At 41.9% G+C, this 16,908-nt stretch overlaps 1 protein-coding gene across 5 annotated transcripts in view; it reads right to left on the bottom strand.

The window, feature by feature from the left end:
* The window catches only part of LOC111158943 (MCF.2 cell line derived transforming sequence), a 112,354-nt gene that overhangs the window by 27,071 nt on the left and 68,375 nt on the right, over positions 1-16,908 (bottom strand). For 3 of the 5 annotated variants that reach the window (XM_022521286.1, XM_022521281.1, XM_022521282.1), the window contains 10 exons: positions 15,217-15,408; positions 14,040-14,231; positions 12,389-12,557; positions 11,207-11,254; positions 7,638-7,675; positions 5,041-5,126; positions 3,816-3,882; positions 2,983-3,098; positions 2,802-2,871; positions 695-787 (listed from right to left, as the gene is read on the bottom strand). In XM_022521286.1, the coding sequence (XP_022376994.1) occupies positions 695-787; positions 2,802-2,871; positions 2,983-3,098; positions 3,816-3,882; positions 5,041-5,126; positions 7,638-7,675; positions 11,207-11,254; positions 12,389-12,557; positions 14,040-14,231; positions 15,217-15,408 (1,071 nt within the window). The remainder of the gene's footprint in view (positions 1-694; positions 788-2,801; positions 2,872-2,982; positions 3,099-3,815; positions 3,883-5,040; positions 5,127-7,637; positions 7,676-11,206; positions 11,255-12,388; positions 12,558-14,039; positions 14,232-15,216; positions 15,409-16,908) is intronic. The other 2 variants (XM_022521283.1, XM_022521285.1) reach the window with 1 other exon arrangement.

Here is a 16,908-nt window from a genome sequence, read left to right as displayed (position 1 = left end):
GGGTTAGGCACCCAACTCTTGATTTCAGCTCAGATCATGATCCCAGGGTTGTGAGATCAAGCCCCATGTCGGGTCCATGCTCAGTGGGGAGTGTGCTTCTTTCCCTCTGCCCCTCCCCTTGCTCATGCAGGCGCTCTCTCTCTCTCTCTCTCACTCTCTCCTCAAGTAAATAAACCTTTAAAAATAAATAGATAAAATTCTAAAAAAATGAAAAAATTAAAAATTAAATGAGTACAAATGACAATTGCAAGAAAAACAAAAGGGCTAGAAAAGCAACCATCTTATACCACACGATTCATCTGAGCATAGGAATTAGTCTTAATTTAACACCGTATATCTACATGACGAGACTTCTAGCCATATTGGATGTGTTGGAGGAAAAGAAGCGTGTGTGTGTATCTGGTGGTGAGGCAAGGGCAGTGAAGAGGGCTGAAGTAGCAATATCAATATGTTTTTTGGCAACATGGAGGCAAATACCAAAGGAAGTAGCTAAAGGAACTATAAGTGATTACCTCTGAGAAGCAGCATATATGTCTGTGAGCACGTGAGTCTGTGTGTGCACGTGCGTGTTTGGCAGCAGGGTCAAACTATTCTTTGATCTATAGTATATATAACTTGAGTAGAAAATGAATTTATAAGAAATATCCCAGTATCTTCCAGAGGAGGACATCCAATACCTGAAAAATTACTATACCTGGAAAAAGGCGCATTCTGAATACTTCTTCCAAATTGCCTCTGATCTGGGTTTGTTCTGACAGTATTTTGCATACATCTGAAAATCATCTTTCTGTGACAAAAAGTAAATTCAAATATATTATCAATTTGTGAACATGTACTTTTCTTACCAAGAAAGGCTGAATAAGAATGAGTGGGGCCAAGCGTTCTAGGGAATGTGGTTTAAAGGGCCCACCACACTGACAGCTGGCTGGGAGCCCTCTCTGTATCCCAAGCACACCCACCAGACTGAATAGAGGGACACATCATTATCCCAGTAATTTCAAGACTTTCACTTACCAAGTCTGAGAGTTAGAGAGAGAAAAGCCTTCTCTGACTGAACTAGAAAAACAGATGCATTTTTCTCCTAAGTATGAGCTAGTAGGGTACAAAGAAACATGCTCTTTCCATGCTCTTAGTTTCTCCATTCCCTAGTGAACGAAGATGGAGCTAACTTCCAAGGTCCTTGGTTCATCACTGGGATGTCATCATCATATTAGAACCCCACTAGGCATCTTCCCATGCTATTCTCTCTGCTTGGAATCACCTCTCTCTGACCCTCATCTAACGGGCTACCTCCTACTCACTCTTTAACATCCTTCTCATGAGTCATCTCTTCTCGAAAGCCATCATTTATACCTCCCATCTACGTAAGATACCCCTCTTCTTGGCTCCTACAGGATCCTTTATATATCCTTAATATAGCACAATTCACACTGAATACAATTATTTTCCCCCCTTTTTCTATGGGAATAGCCTTGGTCTTGCTATCCACATTGCCTAGCACAGTGCTTGGTGTCTAGCAAGGGTTCAGTAGAAGGATGCTGAATGAATGAACGTATCAATAGGCATTCATTACACCAACGCTGGTTGCCAATAACTCTGCTCACCTTAGGAGAGATACAAAGATATATATAAAGCATTTTTCATCTAGTTGGAGACAGAATTCACAAATGTGTATAAAAATGCCCAGCAAGGGGCACCTGGGTGGCTCAGTGGGTTAAAGCCTCTGCCTTCGGCTCAGGTCATGATCCCAGGGTCCTGGGATCGAGCCCCACATCTGGGCTCTCTGCTCAGCAGGGAGCCTGCTTCCTCCTCTCTCTCTCTCTCAATCTGCCTGCCTCTCTGCCTACTTGTAATCTCTCTCTGTCAAATAAATAAATAAAATCTTTAAAAAAAAAAAATGCCCAGCAATGTAAAATCCCCAATGAGTAGCATGGGCATTAAGTACTACACAAGTCCAAAGAAAAGAGACTCATGTTGCTTAGGGAAGTCAGGGAAGAATCTAGCTATCAACCAAATGTGTTTGAAGTTAGAATATATTGAGAAACATAACAACAAATAATTTTTTCTTAACCTTATCATATTCTGAGTCCATTAACACTCTCTGGGATAAGACATCTATTTGGAAGCTTTCAGTGATCACCATTATCAAACTGACTCTCAAATCAAGAGGGAACTGATTTTCCAGGAAGAGGAGGAAGTAGATAAGCAGAGAATAGTCTAAGGAAAAATGCTAATCGAGGAGAGGTATGATTACAAAGCCTGGGAAGTCAATTGTGATAAGCATTCTCTTGAGACAAGGAGAAATGAGCCTCCCGCAATGATCTCATAGAATAAAAAGAACAGACAGCCCTCTATTTCACAAAGTTCCTGGGACAGATAACCCGGTGTCTGAAGACCAGACTACTTTGGAGTCTAAGACTCTACATGTATTCAAGAGGAATGCCAAGGCATCTCTGAGGCTAAAACTTAACCAAAGCAAGAATGGTCACATGAGGGTGATTCCAAGTCTCACATCTTCCCAGCCAGGATGTTCCCTGGACTCCCACGACCAGCCAGAGGTCAGTGGTCACAAGCTGAGCCACGGAAGACAATAGCCATTCGTGAGCTCTGGATACTTCCCTGCACCAGCTTCTGTTACAAAACTTGGTCTAACATTAAATGCTTGCTGGAGTGATGTGTCTCCTCCAAAAACAAAGACATAAAAAAACAAGACCCACTGTGTCTCTAAATCTGGTCCTATAAAATGAGCTGCTACTTTAGTGACCCATATTTATATATTTTTAAAATAATAATTAACAAACCCTTTCCAGGAAACAAGGTCCCACTCTTTCTGGAGCGTCAACACAATTTTCCAGACTGTTCAAGAAAATGCTGTGAAAATGATAAAAAAAAAAGATATAATTTTATGCAAAATGTAATAAATTTGTCAATAGCTTTTAAATAATATGATGAAAAAGAAAATTCAATTCAGCAATTACATACTTGTTATGGAATTCATATATTTCGGCCATATTTCCAAAGAGAACGTCCTTTTTATTTCTCAGGAGAGGTGGCATAAGATCAAACATCTCAGGATTATCCATCTCCGCTCTATAGCCCTACCCAAAATAAATACATTTATTCGTTGAGAAATGTTCACATTAACATTTGTTTGAGCCACCAAAGATACAGATACAGCAGAATGTATCGGGGATGAGTGGGTGAAGCTGTTGGTAACTTTAACAATCAAATTTTGCAGTACCCAAAGTTATCCATTTTTAAAATTTTTTTCTTTTTTTTTTTTTTTTTTTAGAAAGCAAGACAAGGACATCATGGTTTCCCACTTAACGGGTAGAATAAAGTGACTCTCTGGCCTTGAGGGTAGCTTATAGTGTAGGAAACAAAATGGAAACCAAGCATGAAAAATTATATTAGAGGTCAGTAACCTCTCCTTAAACTGGCAATATGTGTTTAGGTTTTTCAGACCAAATTAATATTATGACATTTGTATCAAATGACTGTTTTACTCCTACTTTTAGTTCTTTACATCACCATCTCTAAATAGCACCCTGGGAATAATTATAACAATCTGCTGGATCCTTAAGAAAACAGCTTATCTCTTCTGTACTAAAATCTGGGTCCCACAATTGTCACTACTGAGGGAGAACCTGACCATGAACATTTCCCACACATGCAGCCTCAAACAGTGGGAGAAGTACGCACTGCTGGCGTGTGAGTCAAGGAGGCAGACAGCACGGGAAGGCTCAACAGCTCTTACTGAATGTAGCGGGAGAACATTCACTCAGAGATGGGAAAATACCATTTGAGTCGCTTACCAACAGAACAGTAAACAGCTCGCGGACATACACCCTCTCTGTCTGTATCAGTTCATTCAGGACGTGGCTAAAGTGAAAAGACAGTATATACCAGTTATTTTGTTGCTTTAGAATTGTATTATGATCTCTCAATCTTTCTCCTTACAAACTGTAAGGTAAAAATTATTAATGCGTAGCAACTACCAACGGTTTTGGTTTTACCATCAAAATACGAAATTAATTGTATGGTTTCTAGAATAAGTACCACCCACAAGACTCTTTAAAATACATTTAGGGGAAAGGAAAGGGGGCTCAGGGCTTATTTTACATGAGAAAAAATAACCCACTTTATTTCTATCTCACTAAGCTTATGAATCAATTTACTGGGCCCCTGGGTGGTTCAGTCAGTTAAGCGTCCGACTCTTGGTTTCACTTCGGGTCATGATCTCAGGGTTGTGGGAACGAGCCCTGCCTCGGGTTCTGTGTTCAATGGGGAGTCAGCTTGAGAATCTTTCCCCTCCTCCTTCTTCTCCTTTCTCCCCCCCCCCACCACTCTCACTCTCTCTCAAATAAATAGATCTTTATTTTTTAAAATTTGTGGGTTTTTTTCCTTCTGACCATTGAGTTGTAAGAGTTGTTTTTTAAGATTTTATTTATTTATATGAGAGAGAAAGAGCACAAGTGGGGGAAGAGGCAGAGGGAGAGAGAGAATCTCAAGCAGACTCCGTGCTGAGCGTGGATTCTGACTTGATTCTTGATCTCACAACCCTGAGATCATGACCTGAGCTAAAATCATGAGTCAACCACTTAACCGACTGAGCCAATCCGGTGCCCCCAGATAAAATCTTAAGGAAAAAAGGGTGAATATTCTTATGTCTAGCATAGTAACATAATTTTATAAAAGTAAACAAAATAATGATTATTGTCAACATCTATAAAATATCATTATATATCTACATAACCCTTACAGTTTTTGAAACATCATCTCGTTCACTTTTACCTCTTTTAGAAAAGAGGAAATAAAGAGTCTGGAAAACTCTAGTTAATTTTCAAGTCACACAAACAGAGCATAGGTTAGCCAGGCCTAATTCTAGGACTTCTGACACCTCATCTAGTGCTCTTTTCATCAACATAACAGAACCCCATTTTGTGATTTCAAAATCCAAGCACATTTGCCTTCAACACTGAATCACAGATTACTACTGGTAGATGTGTATATGAGAGTATGTCAATAAAGAAAAGATACTTCTGTAAAACATCCAAGGTATTGTCATTGTCCAAACTGGAGGATTGATCAGAACTCTTCTCCCGACCATCATGCACCACTTCAATCTGAAATAATGAAAACAAGTTAAATTAGCATCTAAGTATGTATAGATCTTCTTGAAGAAAATCAAGCTCAAACTAAGTTTTCTCTAGGTCCTGTGTAGATAAACTTGAAAACACTAGGATTATTATTTTCAGGAATAACTTTGATACATATTGGTAAAAAAAATTATTTGAGTTGCCAAAGAGGACAGATTTAAGATACTAATTAGGACTTATTTTATACATGGGGCGCTTGGGTCCCTCCGCTGGTTAAGCATCCGACTCTTGATTTTGGCTCAGGTCATGATCTCAGGGTCGTGGGATTAGGATTCTCTCTCCCTCTGCCTCTCCCACCACCTTTTCCCAGCCCCCACTCCTGCTCTAAGAAAACAATTGTATTTTCCATATTAAATAATGTCTCATTTACTTGGCACTTTGGGGAAGTGAGGTTAATTGATGAAAAGTTGAGTTTCCAGATAACTAAAGTTTATTCATTAAAGAAGAAAAAAAAACCCAGCTTTTTAGCCTTAATGATTTTTGATGGAAGCTTTTTAGGAAATAGTACATGAATCCTTGAGTTCTTTAACCAAGGATACACGACATCATTGACTCTCCCTCTAATAATTCAATGGTACCATCAGGAACGTGAATGATGTGATAAAAACGGATGATCCACTCCAGGGCTGATAACATCTGGGTAACTGTCTATTCTTTCTTAAAATGGTTGTAGCCTGTTGATCTCTGTCTCTGCTCTCTGCCACATGTCAGTTTTTGCTACAGGTGACTTCCCTGACCCTAAGCCACTGTCTTATTTTGAAGACTCTACAGGACTTGGACTTGCTGAGTGAGTCAACTACATGAGATTTGTGGCGGGTTAATTGTTCTTCAGAAGCTTTAGAAGTATCTTCCAGGGATCCTGGCTGAATTTGGACTTTTGAGCCTGCAAAATGTCTGCACCCCAAGCTAATGCAGCATTACTTGGTAACAAGTAGAACCCAAAGTGAAGCATGAGATCTGCCGGCTAAAAAGCATTTGCACAAAACATTACAAACATGCGTGGAAAGGAACAAACATTTACTGACTATTTCCTAGATACTGTGCAGGCACAGTTGTAGGGACTTAACGTCAATCACTGTATCCAATCTTCCCAGCAATTTGGCAAGCTATGGCATACTTATCCTCATTTTGCATATGGGAAAACCGAGGTTCAGAAAGGTTTAGCAACCGGGCCAAGGTCCCATACCTAGTTAAGTGATAAAACAGGGTCAAGCCCATGGTGTGCCACCATTATGCTCCCTCTTTAAGACCATGCTTTGATTCGTTCTATCTGAATGTATTGTTATCATTTTAATACTATAACTAAGACTGATAATGCTACGTACTTCTTTACTCATCAGATAGGCATGCATCCCTTACTCCTAACAGGTTTCTGAAATTCAAGTTTGGAAAGTTTCAAAACATAAATTTATACTTTTAAATGCCTTGCCAAAGGATTGCGCAAATTGACTCAAATTGAAGAACGTGCACATTTTGGAACTCCGTTCACTAGCTAGTAATCTCACCAGGAAAATGTACAGAGCCACAGCCTCCTACTTTTCCCCTGAGATATGTAAATGAATAAATCCCCATAGAGGAACGTTAGGGTATCATGAGTGGAAACGGGAACCAAAAGACCCCTTAAGACTGTGGAATTTGGTCTTCAGCCTGTTTCCTTCTCGATAACAGAAGTTGTGGCTGTACGCCGTGATAACTAGGCCACTCACTAGTCTGATCATAATGGTATACAACACGTAAGACGCTTCATTCGAAATACTTCCCAAGTATTATTTTATGTTTACGTGACCTCTAAGATGAGAGCGTTCTGTTATTATACCCATTCTATAGATAAGGAAACGGAGTTCCTTATAGGGTAACAGAATTACCCCAGGTTATATGTAACCCACAGAAACTGACAGAGTTGGGATTAAAAGGCAAGTAGTCTGCCTCTTGGAGATCTATGATCTTGTCCTTATTTACCATCAAGAAGACACAAGGAAAATGTAGGGCCCTACCGTTATGATGAGGCTACTCTCTGCAGATACCAGAATGTCCTGGACAACTGAGGAGACTAGTATCAATCCACAAACGAACAGATGTCCTTTTTTGAGCCTAGCGCATGGACCATTAGAACCTGTCCTTTGTCCAGGCTTCATACTTACAGGAATGTAATCAGTTATGAAAGGAATCTTCTTTTGTAGAAAGGCGCAATAATTTAAGTTTATTGAGGTGGGGTGCGGGAAAGAGAAGCTGGGACTTACAGATATTTTACAGAAATTAATTCCGAACTCAAGCCAAGACTTGAGAAACTGCTCATACACCTGGGGATATGCCAGAACTGCAATTAGACACAATGCAGCAGCAGCTTTTTCTTTTAGATTAAATAGGCTTCCGAACGTACAATATTGGTTTAGTGAACTAAAAATATGGTTTAAGCCTCCATACCAATTCTGCCACCACAGCAATAAAGCCAGTTTTGAATTAATTAGTGGTATTTACTTTTAAGTCGCTCTGATTTTGTCTCCAAGTCTTCTTTCCTGGTAGAAAAATATGAAAGAGGAATTTCAAGCCAGAATTAAAATCAACACTTTTAATTAATTAAAATGCATGCATGTTTATTAAATAGAGAGCTACGAATATTCTGACATATTTATGTTAGTATTTTTAAATCACACCATACAAAACAGTTGACTGGTTAGATTCATCTACATGATTTCAATTTCTTATTTAGCATCACTTTGCTACACCTTCACTCATTCTCTGACTCATCAAACATCCATGTGATTGCGGAGCGAGCAGGAAGGTAAGTGCTAGTGTTACGTAATTATTTGCGGATTTAATGTTCATTTGCACACATAAGCGTTTAATCAGATTGTAGCTCACTGCCTAACGGTATCAAAAAGAGTTTGGAAAAACATCTGCATTTAACTAATAACTACATGCCTGGCAGCTCTAAGCCCTACACACCCATTTTGGTGTTTAATCCTCAAAGCAACCCTAACAGATACGTATTATTTCTATCTTCATTTCTTAGATAACTAAGGTTAGTATCTTGTCCAGGAAGCGAGGCAGTGTTCCATAGAGTCTACTGTCAGAATATGTGCTTCTAACAACTACATAAAACAACTCGGAAGCATATTAAAATGCTAAAACGAAACAACTGCATCAAAATTCCAAGCTTTAATCTTTCGATCCTACTATTTCATCTCTCCCTTTCTCTTCTTAAAACACGTTGAAAGTGAAGTTATCAGTATTTTTTAAAGTTTATTCATTTGTTTTTAGTAATCTCTACACCCAACAGGGGGCTCAAACTTATGACCCGAGATCAAGAGTTGCACGCTCTTCCAACTGAGCCAGCCAGGTGCCTCTCCTTTTCTTTGTTTCAACTTTCCGTTCTGTTTACAATGGGTGAGCCCCTGTATTATTGAGCAAGGAGTCCAAATGTTTCTACAAACCCCAGAGCATGGTCCAGTGCAAGACCAGGTCATTTGTGTTCCTTATTTTTGGTGCTGCTAAAAAAGGCTGCCACCCACACAGGCTACAGGCATCTCTTCTCCCTACGGAAGAAATATACTTTTTGCCCTTCCCTCCTTGGCAGGAACCACTGCAAGGCACGCTCAGGGAAAGGATATGCTGTTATGTTCTCTGAATTTCATACTCCACTCTCATTATTTAAAAATTATTTTAGGAGCCCCTGGCTGACTCATCGGAACGGGGTGTGACTCTTGATCTCAAGGTCATGAGTTAGAGCCCCACGTTGGAGGTAGAGATTACTTTAAATAAGAAAGTAAAAACAAAAATAAATTTTATAGGGGTGCCTGCCTGGTTTAGTCAGAAGCACATGCAACTCTTGATCTCAGGGTCATAAGGTCAAGCCCCACGTTGGGTGTGGGCCTACTTAAAAAACATATATATATATATATATATATATATATATATATATATAAAAAAACATAGCATAACGTATTGAGATGTTGAATCACTATGTGGCACCGCTGAAACTAAAGTAACTTGTGTCAACTAGACTCAAATAAAAAAGTTAAAAATATATATATTTTATACAGAGGCTGTATGTTTATAGCATCATATATTTAAGTACGTAAGTTAGACTTAGTGGCACTTACCACGTAAAATCAATTTTTCAATGAACACTGATGTTTACCACTTTAAAGACACCTGATACACAGAGATCCAAACTTCTTTATAAAGGTAACTGAGGGAGCCTTACTACTTAGCTTTACTAATAATTAATTCTTTGCAACCACATTAAGAGATGAAAAAGGAATATATATACACAACGTGGGACAAAGCAGATTCTTCTGAAAAGCAAGCTGGAGAGATTCGTTCTTTCAACGACGTAAATGGATCCGTGAAAATCAGGAGCACTATACTCTACGCTGAGCTCCATGTTTGGTGTTGGGGATACGAGCATGACCTGCGCACAGTCCCTGCCCCTACAGAGTGGACAGTCTAGCAAGAGGGACGGAAAATGGACAATTCTATGAAGGCCGTGAAGACACACAGCCAGCCTTGTCACCACACAGCACAGCTGCTCAACCAAACTGGGCACTGAGCAGGAGAGGCAGGGAAGAAAAGCTTCCGGGAAGGAAGTGGACTAGGGACAGGAAATCTGCTGGAGGGAAAGAAACCAGCAAAGGGGAAAGGGACAGGGAAGGACACAGCATCCCAGAGAGAGACCAGCACTGTAAAGTCCAACAGGCCAGACAAACAGGGGCATGCGAAAGGGAAAGTGGGGAGACAGGGAGACCGCTATAGTTGTCAGGGCAACAGGTGACATGAGCTTGGGTTAAGGAAGTGGCAGCGAGGAAATAGCAGTGGGGATGGAAAGAAGTGGATTTTGTGACTGATTAAAGGTGGGGGCATGAGTGCAAAGGGGAAGCCAATGGCCCAGGCTGGGGAGAGCGGGGACATCACAGTACTGTTCCTGAAAGTGAGGCACAGGGGAAGAGGGGAAGGTTTTCGGGAGAGGCTACCCGGCAGAGCCTGAGTTGCCTAGAGGAAATTCAAGGAGGCAAATTGTAAATGCAGGTCTGAAGCTTACAAGGAAGATGCAGACTAGAGCTACAGGTTTTGGAGCTCAAAGCACAGTTTAACCCTCACAATGCTTTGCTAACTTCCCACTGTATTAATTCAGGGGTTAAGCAACCGACTCTTGATTTTGGCTCAGGTCATGATCTCAGGATCGTGAGATCGATCCCCACATGGGGCTCTGCCCTCAGCTGGGAGTCTGCTGGAGATTCTCGCCGTCTACCCCTCCCCCCACTCATACTCCCTCCTACTCTCTCCCTCTCTCGAATAAATAAAATCTTTTCCAAAACTTAATTCAACAAATATTGATTGTGTCCTGCTAGTTGCCAGGCACTGCGCTAGGTATAGGATTCTGTCTGATGCAAATTAGTAAAAAGAAACAAACAAAACCAGTTTGACTGATCGTATGACAGATGAACACAATTTGATTTGACCAAATCCTATATATTTGGTTTAGCAATTAAAAGTCTTGAAGAGTTACTCAGTCCTGACTCTTATAATCCCCATTTCTCAGAGAGCAATGAGGTAAAAATAAATACGGTAGCATAAATGATGCTTTGGTTTAATTTAGAAACCATGATAAATAATGAGTAAAATCATTTATCCATCCATATCATTCAGGCTGCTGTCTTTTTCCATATAAATGCATTAGGCAGTCTTAAACTGAAGAAAATTCAAGCTACTCCCCACAAATTGTTGTACTGTGGTTGACACAAGATTCTCTAAAACGAAAGAAAGCTTGATTGGTTTTAAAGCTGCCAATTGTTTTTCTCGATTTCTTTTGGCGAGTGGTCATATGACGAGATTGAGTTTAGAAGCATAAGCTACTTTTCAGGGAGTCATTTTCCAAGGTAAGTTTCACGCTGAGAATATGGATGATTATTATGGAAGAAAAGGGAGAACGTTAACTGTGGGCGAAATTCCAGGACGAACTGCTGCTGGTTTTAGATGTCAAACTGGTTTTTCACACGTACACAAACTCAGAAAATGTACCGAAGAAAAGTAATAAAGATGGGTACCTTTGGAAAAAAGTTTACATGCTTGAAAGAAAGAGTATCCAACTCCCACTGCAGAAAAAAAGTGTAATGCCATTAAATAAGAATATTGGAAAGAAAAAAATAAAACCAAATGTACTTTCAGCAACTAACGCCTTCAGCGGAGCTGAGTTCTCCAACGACTACCGAGCAAGAAACCTTAGTCAGTGGGCTGGTCTAGTTTACTCAGTACTTCTTACACTCTGTAAGGTTTTTTCTCTTTGTCTTCACAACAACCCACTCCAGTCAGTAGGCATTATTGTTCCTATTTTCAAACAGCGAAACTAGGCCAAAAGAGGGGAAGTGAACTGGCCCAGGTCACACAGCCAGACATCTGACTGAGGTCTGTCTTCCGCTAAGGAATATAAACCTATCCTATTTTTATTCCCATTGCTGCTGGTTTGTAGCCCCTAACTGGTTTCTTGGGTTGTTTTAGTCTATTGCCCTCTATCTTCTTCGTCAATATTCTTCACTTAGAGCATTGTTCACAGTTTTATTTGTGAGTATATTTTTATATTTAATAACTCTTAACTACATAACTTTTAGCTTTGGTTTTCATATGATCCACGTGGGGACTGAGCAAGGTTTTGATGCTCCTTCCCATACATTAATGAGGTCTCTGAGCCTTCAGATCAGACAGCCCGAATTTAGTCCCATGTTCACCCGTTCAACTAACTAAGGGCCCCAAAGGCCAAATTACTCTCCCCTAAGAGGCCCCGGCTCCAGAGGCAGCTCAAGGGAAACTTTGGGCAACAGAATCATCTTACTTCCAGACTAGCTCCCCACCACAGTCAGGAAAGCTATTCTATCTTATAGAATGTAGAAAGGAAATGGGTACCACATGGTTAAAACTAGTATACAAAGATTAAAACAAGAAAATCGACTCTAACAGGTTAATGACTAGAAAAATTACTCTGTTTACCAGCACTTACTTAGAAAAGGCAATCCACATGTACCGGATTCATATGCTTTTGCTTCATTACTACCATGTTTGACTGTTGTACGATAATCTCGACCACGACTCCTGCCTCATGCAACAGAGTGCAAACGTGACCAAAGACGCTTACATACAATTTCAACTTATCGGGACTGAAGAATGCATTCAGTATCTACATCAAGAGTGACAGACCACAGCAGGAAGAGAAGAGTGAACATAAGATACTTTACCATGTTTAGGTGAGAACGTCGCTCTAGATCTCATCAGATTGTCAGAAGCAGGTACCACAAACTCAACTGGCTTCATGTTCTTGTCTGTCAGGTTCCTGAAACCGGCTTGTTGGTTCTCAAATGCACTTCGGATGTGTTCGAGCTTGAGTTGGACGGTCTGCATTTGAACCTGCAGGTTGCGCGAGACTTCTGTGAAATATTTTCTGAACTGGGGTCATTACAGATCTTATGACATTGCTCGGACCCAGATGGTCAGAGAATCAACTTAGAGTTGAAAACAGAACTAAAAAAAAACTTGGAAAGCAACAGAAAACAGATGAACATCTCAACCAAAACCACTCAAAGAAACTGATCGAGCGGTCATGACATAGGTCCCTGTCTACAGCGCTGGAAGGAGTGAGGGCTGGAAAAGGTGGCACGTGGAGCACAAGAAAGGCACCCACTAAGCAGTGTCAGAGCACTGTGTGATGTGTTAGCCTGCCCCAGACGTCCTACAGTTCTTGGTGCGTTCTAAAAAGCTCCTCCTAGACCCTCCTAGATGATCTGAGGCAGTTAGGGATTAGCTTGGTTGCTTCCAGAAAAGTCACTTGGTTATTGTTGTGGCCACGTTTCTGCTTTTCTGGGATGTCCCCTAAGATCTGCAGCTAAGCATGGTTTTAGATACTGTTCCAAACTTAAGAGTCAACCACACCTTTTGGTGACAGCATGACAAAAATCTCTTAGCGCCACTGTCGTGAGGGGGCCTCAGGACAGCTCCAGCAGTGTGGACCTGCAGGAACCCGGAGGTCTCTACCTTGTTCATGGCAACATCTGGTTGCACCCCACCCCCAAGAAGCCCCGGATCATTCCTTTACCCCTTCATGCTCAAACTCAGCAGGAAAGCCAGATCGGTGTCCACACAGCACCTGTTGCTAATAAGTGCAGCAGGAAAACAAGCTATTTGGAGTAAAATGCTCTTGACAAGGGCCCAGTGTTGCCCTAGGACAGCCTTAGCCTCTTCTCTTTTTTTTTTTTTTTTAAAGATTTTATTTATTTATTTGATAGAGAGAGAGCATAAGCAGGCAGAGAGGCAGGCAGAGGCAGAGAGAGAAGCAGGCTCCCCACTGAGCAAGGAGCCCGATGCAGGGCTTGATCCCAGGACCCTGAGATCGTGACCCGAGCCGAAGGCAGCGGCCTAACCCACTGAGCCACCCAGGCGCCCCCAGCCTTAGCCTCTTCTCTAAGGATGCGCAAACAAGGTATGTGAGAACTCCTAATAGGGGAAAAGAGTTGGAGGAGAATGGCATCACAGCTCACTCTTCATTTTATAGCAAGCATAAAGCCTTGAGATGCTTTTTTTTTTTTTCAAGTCTATGTAGTCAGTTACTTTTAAGTAATCTCTGCACCCAACGTGGGGCTCAAACTGATGACGCCGAGATCAAGAGTCACGGTCTCCGCCGACTGAGCCCGTGGAGAGCTTCAAGGCTTTGGATCCTCCCACGCTTCACGTGGTACTAATATCACACCTCATCCTTAAGAGAAGCGCGTAACTGTGATTTGACATAAAGTCAGCTGTGAGGCAGTGAAACTCTTGTCAACGCTACTGGAATTACAGCTTTTAAAAAAAATCTGTTCATTTGAAAAAAAAAAAAAAAAAAAACCAGCCTCTTACCTTGAGTTCAGGAGATAAAATTACATCAAATTCATACTGTAGGGTATCGGGGTCATAATTTATAAAGGGCAAAGCCATCTCAAGAAAATTCTCAATGTCTCGGAGGGCTTTCTGAGCATCTTCTTTAGATTGAAACTTATCAATTTCCTGGTTAGCTAGAAGGCATTCTCCTTCATCACAGCACTGGCGAGCCTGATGAGCAAATCACACACAAACACACAGACACACACACACACACATACAAAAAACATGAATGAATACATAGAAATACGTTTGTCCTTTAGGAGTGTTTACCAGCCCTGGCTTCTGTGAATCAGAGTTGTTTTCAGAGCTGTTAAAAATAAAGATATCCGGGTTCTGCCCCCAGAAATTCCGATTCAGCAGCTCTGGGCCCTACGCCAGGCGCTGGGATTTCTGCGACGCCCCACAGGTGATTCTGAAGACGCACAGCCGAGGCTGGGAAGCACCATACTTATTTCATAATGAGGAACTCATTCTGCAGTAAAGGGTCTGACCGACCTCACAACACTGATGCTTCAGCCGCACGATCCCGCCCCCAAGTCAGTAAGTGAAACATGGAACGCGTCGGCAAACATAAAGTGTAACATAAATGGGTAGTGATTGCCAAGGACAAGGACACAAGCCTCCTTGCCGAAGAGGGAGATGTACAGATTCAAGTGTTCGTGTTCAGATACGATATCTGCAAATGATAGCCTCATTCTACATTCCACTTCCAAGGCCAGCTCTTCTCTTCACTGCCTAACTCTGAAAGGGGTCAGACCTCTAGCTTCCCGTCACTGTTTAGTTTCTTACTGTGGTACCTACAGAGCGTGGAAGGAGTTTCTGGCTTTAGCAAAACGCCTCTAGGGCTCTGCAGAGTGTGCTGACTGTAAACTACCGCCGGAGGAGAGGATTCACAGATGTACCCAAAATAGAGAGGAAGCCATCACGACCGCGATCTCAATACTTGAGACAGAAGCCAAAACCCCTACCATACTCCACTTGCCACGAACACGGCAAAGGTACGTGCATTAAATGAACATCATCAAAGCCAATCCTTCAACGTCTCACAAGTTTAATTCCAAAGATCTCTCAGACAGACCTTTACCCCATAACCATTAAGAAAAAAAAAAAATTATCTCCTTGCTCAGAATGTTCTCAGGCCTCATGACACTACCTGCTGTAGGAGCTTATGCATTTTGAAGATCTTGCTGAGCTGTATCCTTTTGGCTTTGATCTCTTTAACCAAAACATCAGAGAGGTACCGGAGCTCGTTGCACCTCTGGCAGATCAAATCAAGGGCATAATGGTGATTTGCAGCAAGTCTGTGTCCATGTAGTATCACAAAGCGGGCCTTCGCTAACAGATCCTAATTTTGAGAAAGAAGTAAAAACAACAGCGGTACGACAGCTGTTCAAAGAGAGGAGGCACAAGAAAGTAATTGAGAAGCAAACTGGTTTAGCAGGGCAGAGAGGGTGCCAGAAATACACTTCTGCAGGCTCTAAAAAAAGCTTACGGTTGCGTCATGAGCTACAGCAGTGACGCCATCAGGAATCCACGTGGTTCTGGCCCCGGAGCCTGCTCGAGTGTGCATGAGCTTTGCCTCGCCTGATACGGGCGGATTTAGAACGGAACCGCATATACTCAGTGACGTACCTGGGCCTTGGGAATCTCCTTAGTCATCATCTGCCTCATTACTGTTCGCACCTGAAGCGAACACCGCAGGGTCTCCAAGTCTGCAGGGATCTTAGCGGCCCCCACTCTGTCAACGACCAGCACCCCCTCCCCGGCCCCCCCGCTTGCTCCAGACCTGGTGACTGACACAGGAGGTGGTGAGGAAATAACTGTGAAGGGAAAACAAGAAAAACTAAAGCCATAACGAGGAAGTGCCCGGCCCACCTAGCGGGAGGGAAGCCCACGGTTAAAGCAGGGAGTTTGGGTGTGTGAGTTTGTTTTTTTTTTTTAATGGGTATAGTTTCAGATTTGCAAAATGAAAAACTTCTGGCCATCTGCTGCACAACAATGCGACTCTGATTAACACCACTGAGCTGTATACCGGAAAATGTGGAAGACAAACGGCACCAGGGTGGCTCAGTGGGTGAAGCGCCAGACTCCTGATCTCAGGGTCCTGAGACTGAGCCCCACGTCGGGCTCTGTGCTGAGCCGTGGAGCCTGCCTGAGATTCTTTCGTTCCCTCTGCCCCTCTCTACCCCACTCATGTTCACTCTCTTTCTCCCTCCCTCTTTCTCGTACTCAAAAAAAAAATTTATTTAAATGGTTGTGATAGTAAATTTCATTTTATGTGAGGTTTTCTTTTACCACAAAACTAAAAAAAATTTAAAACAAAAATAACACTCCAAACTGCCCTTATTTCCAAGCCAATTTGCCTTCTCTCTCTCTTTTTTTAAAGATTTTATTTATTTGACAGACAGAGATCACAAGTAGGCAGAGAGGCAGGCAGAGAGAGAGAGGAGGAAGCAGGCTCCCTGCTGAGCGGAGAGCCCGATGCAGGGCTCGATCCCAGGACCTTGGGATCATGACCCGAGCTGAAGGCAGAGGCTTTACCCACTGAGCCACCCAGCTGCCCCTTGCCTTCTCTTTCTACCACGCCACAGGGATTTATCAATTGCCACACAGTCACAGCAACCTATAAGCATAATTCTAGAACTGCAGCTGCTGCCTCACAAATTCCATTTTTAGACACTTACAGTATACCCACAAATCTACTTGTTTGCTGGGAATGCACCTTTAAAAACACCTATGACAGAAGAGCAAAGCTAGTTTGTTAACTATGAAAGCCTTGAGTCCAAGCCTTTAAGACCAGCAAAATGAAAATTGTTGGCTCTTTTGATTATTTATTATATGTTCA

The sequence above is a fragment of the Enhydra lutris genome, unplaced genomic scaffold (assembly GCF_002288905.1).
Source record: "Enhydra lutris kenyoni isolate GAN:26980312 unplaced genomic scaffold, ASM228890v2 scaffoldscaffold65, whole genome shotgun sequence".
In the NCBI taxonomy this organism is placed as follows: Eukaryota; Metazoa; Chordata; class Mammalia; order Carnivora; family Mustelidae; genus Enhydra; species Enhydra lutris.
Note: the sequence above shows the minus strand (reverse complement) of the source record. Positions and strands in the feature narration are given on the sequence as shown.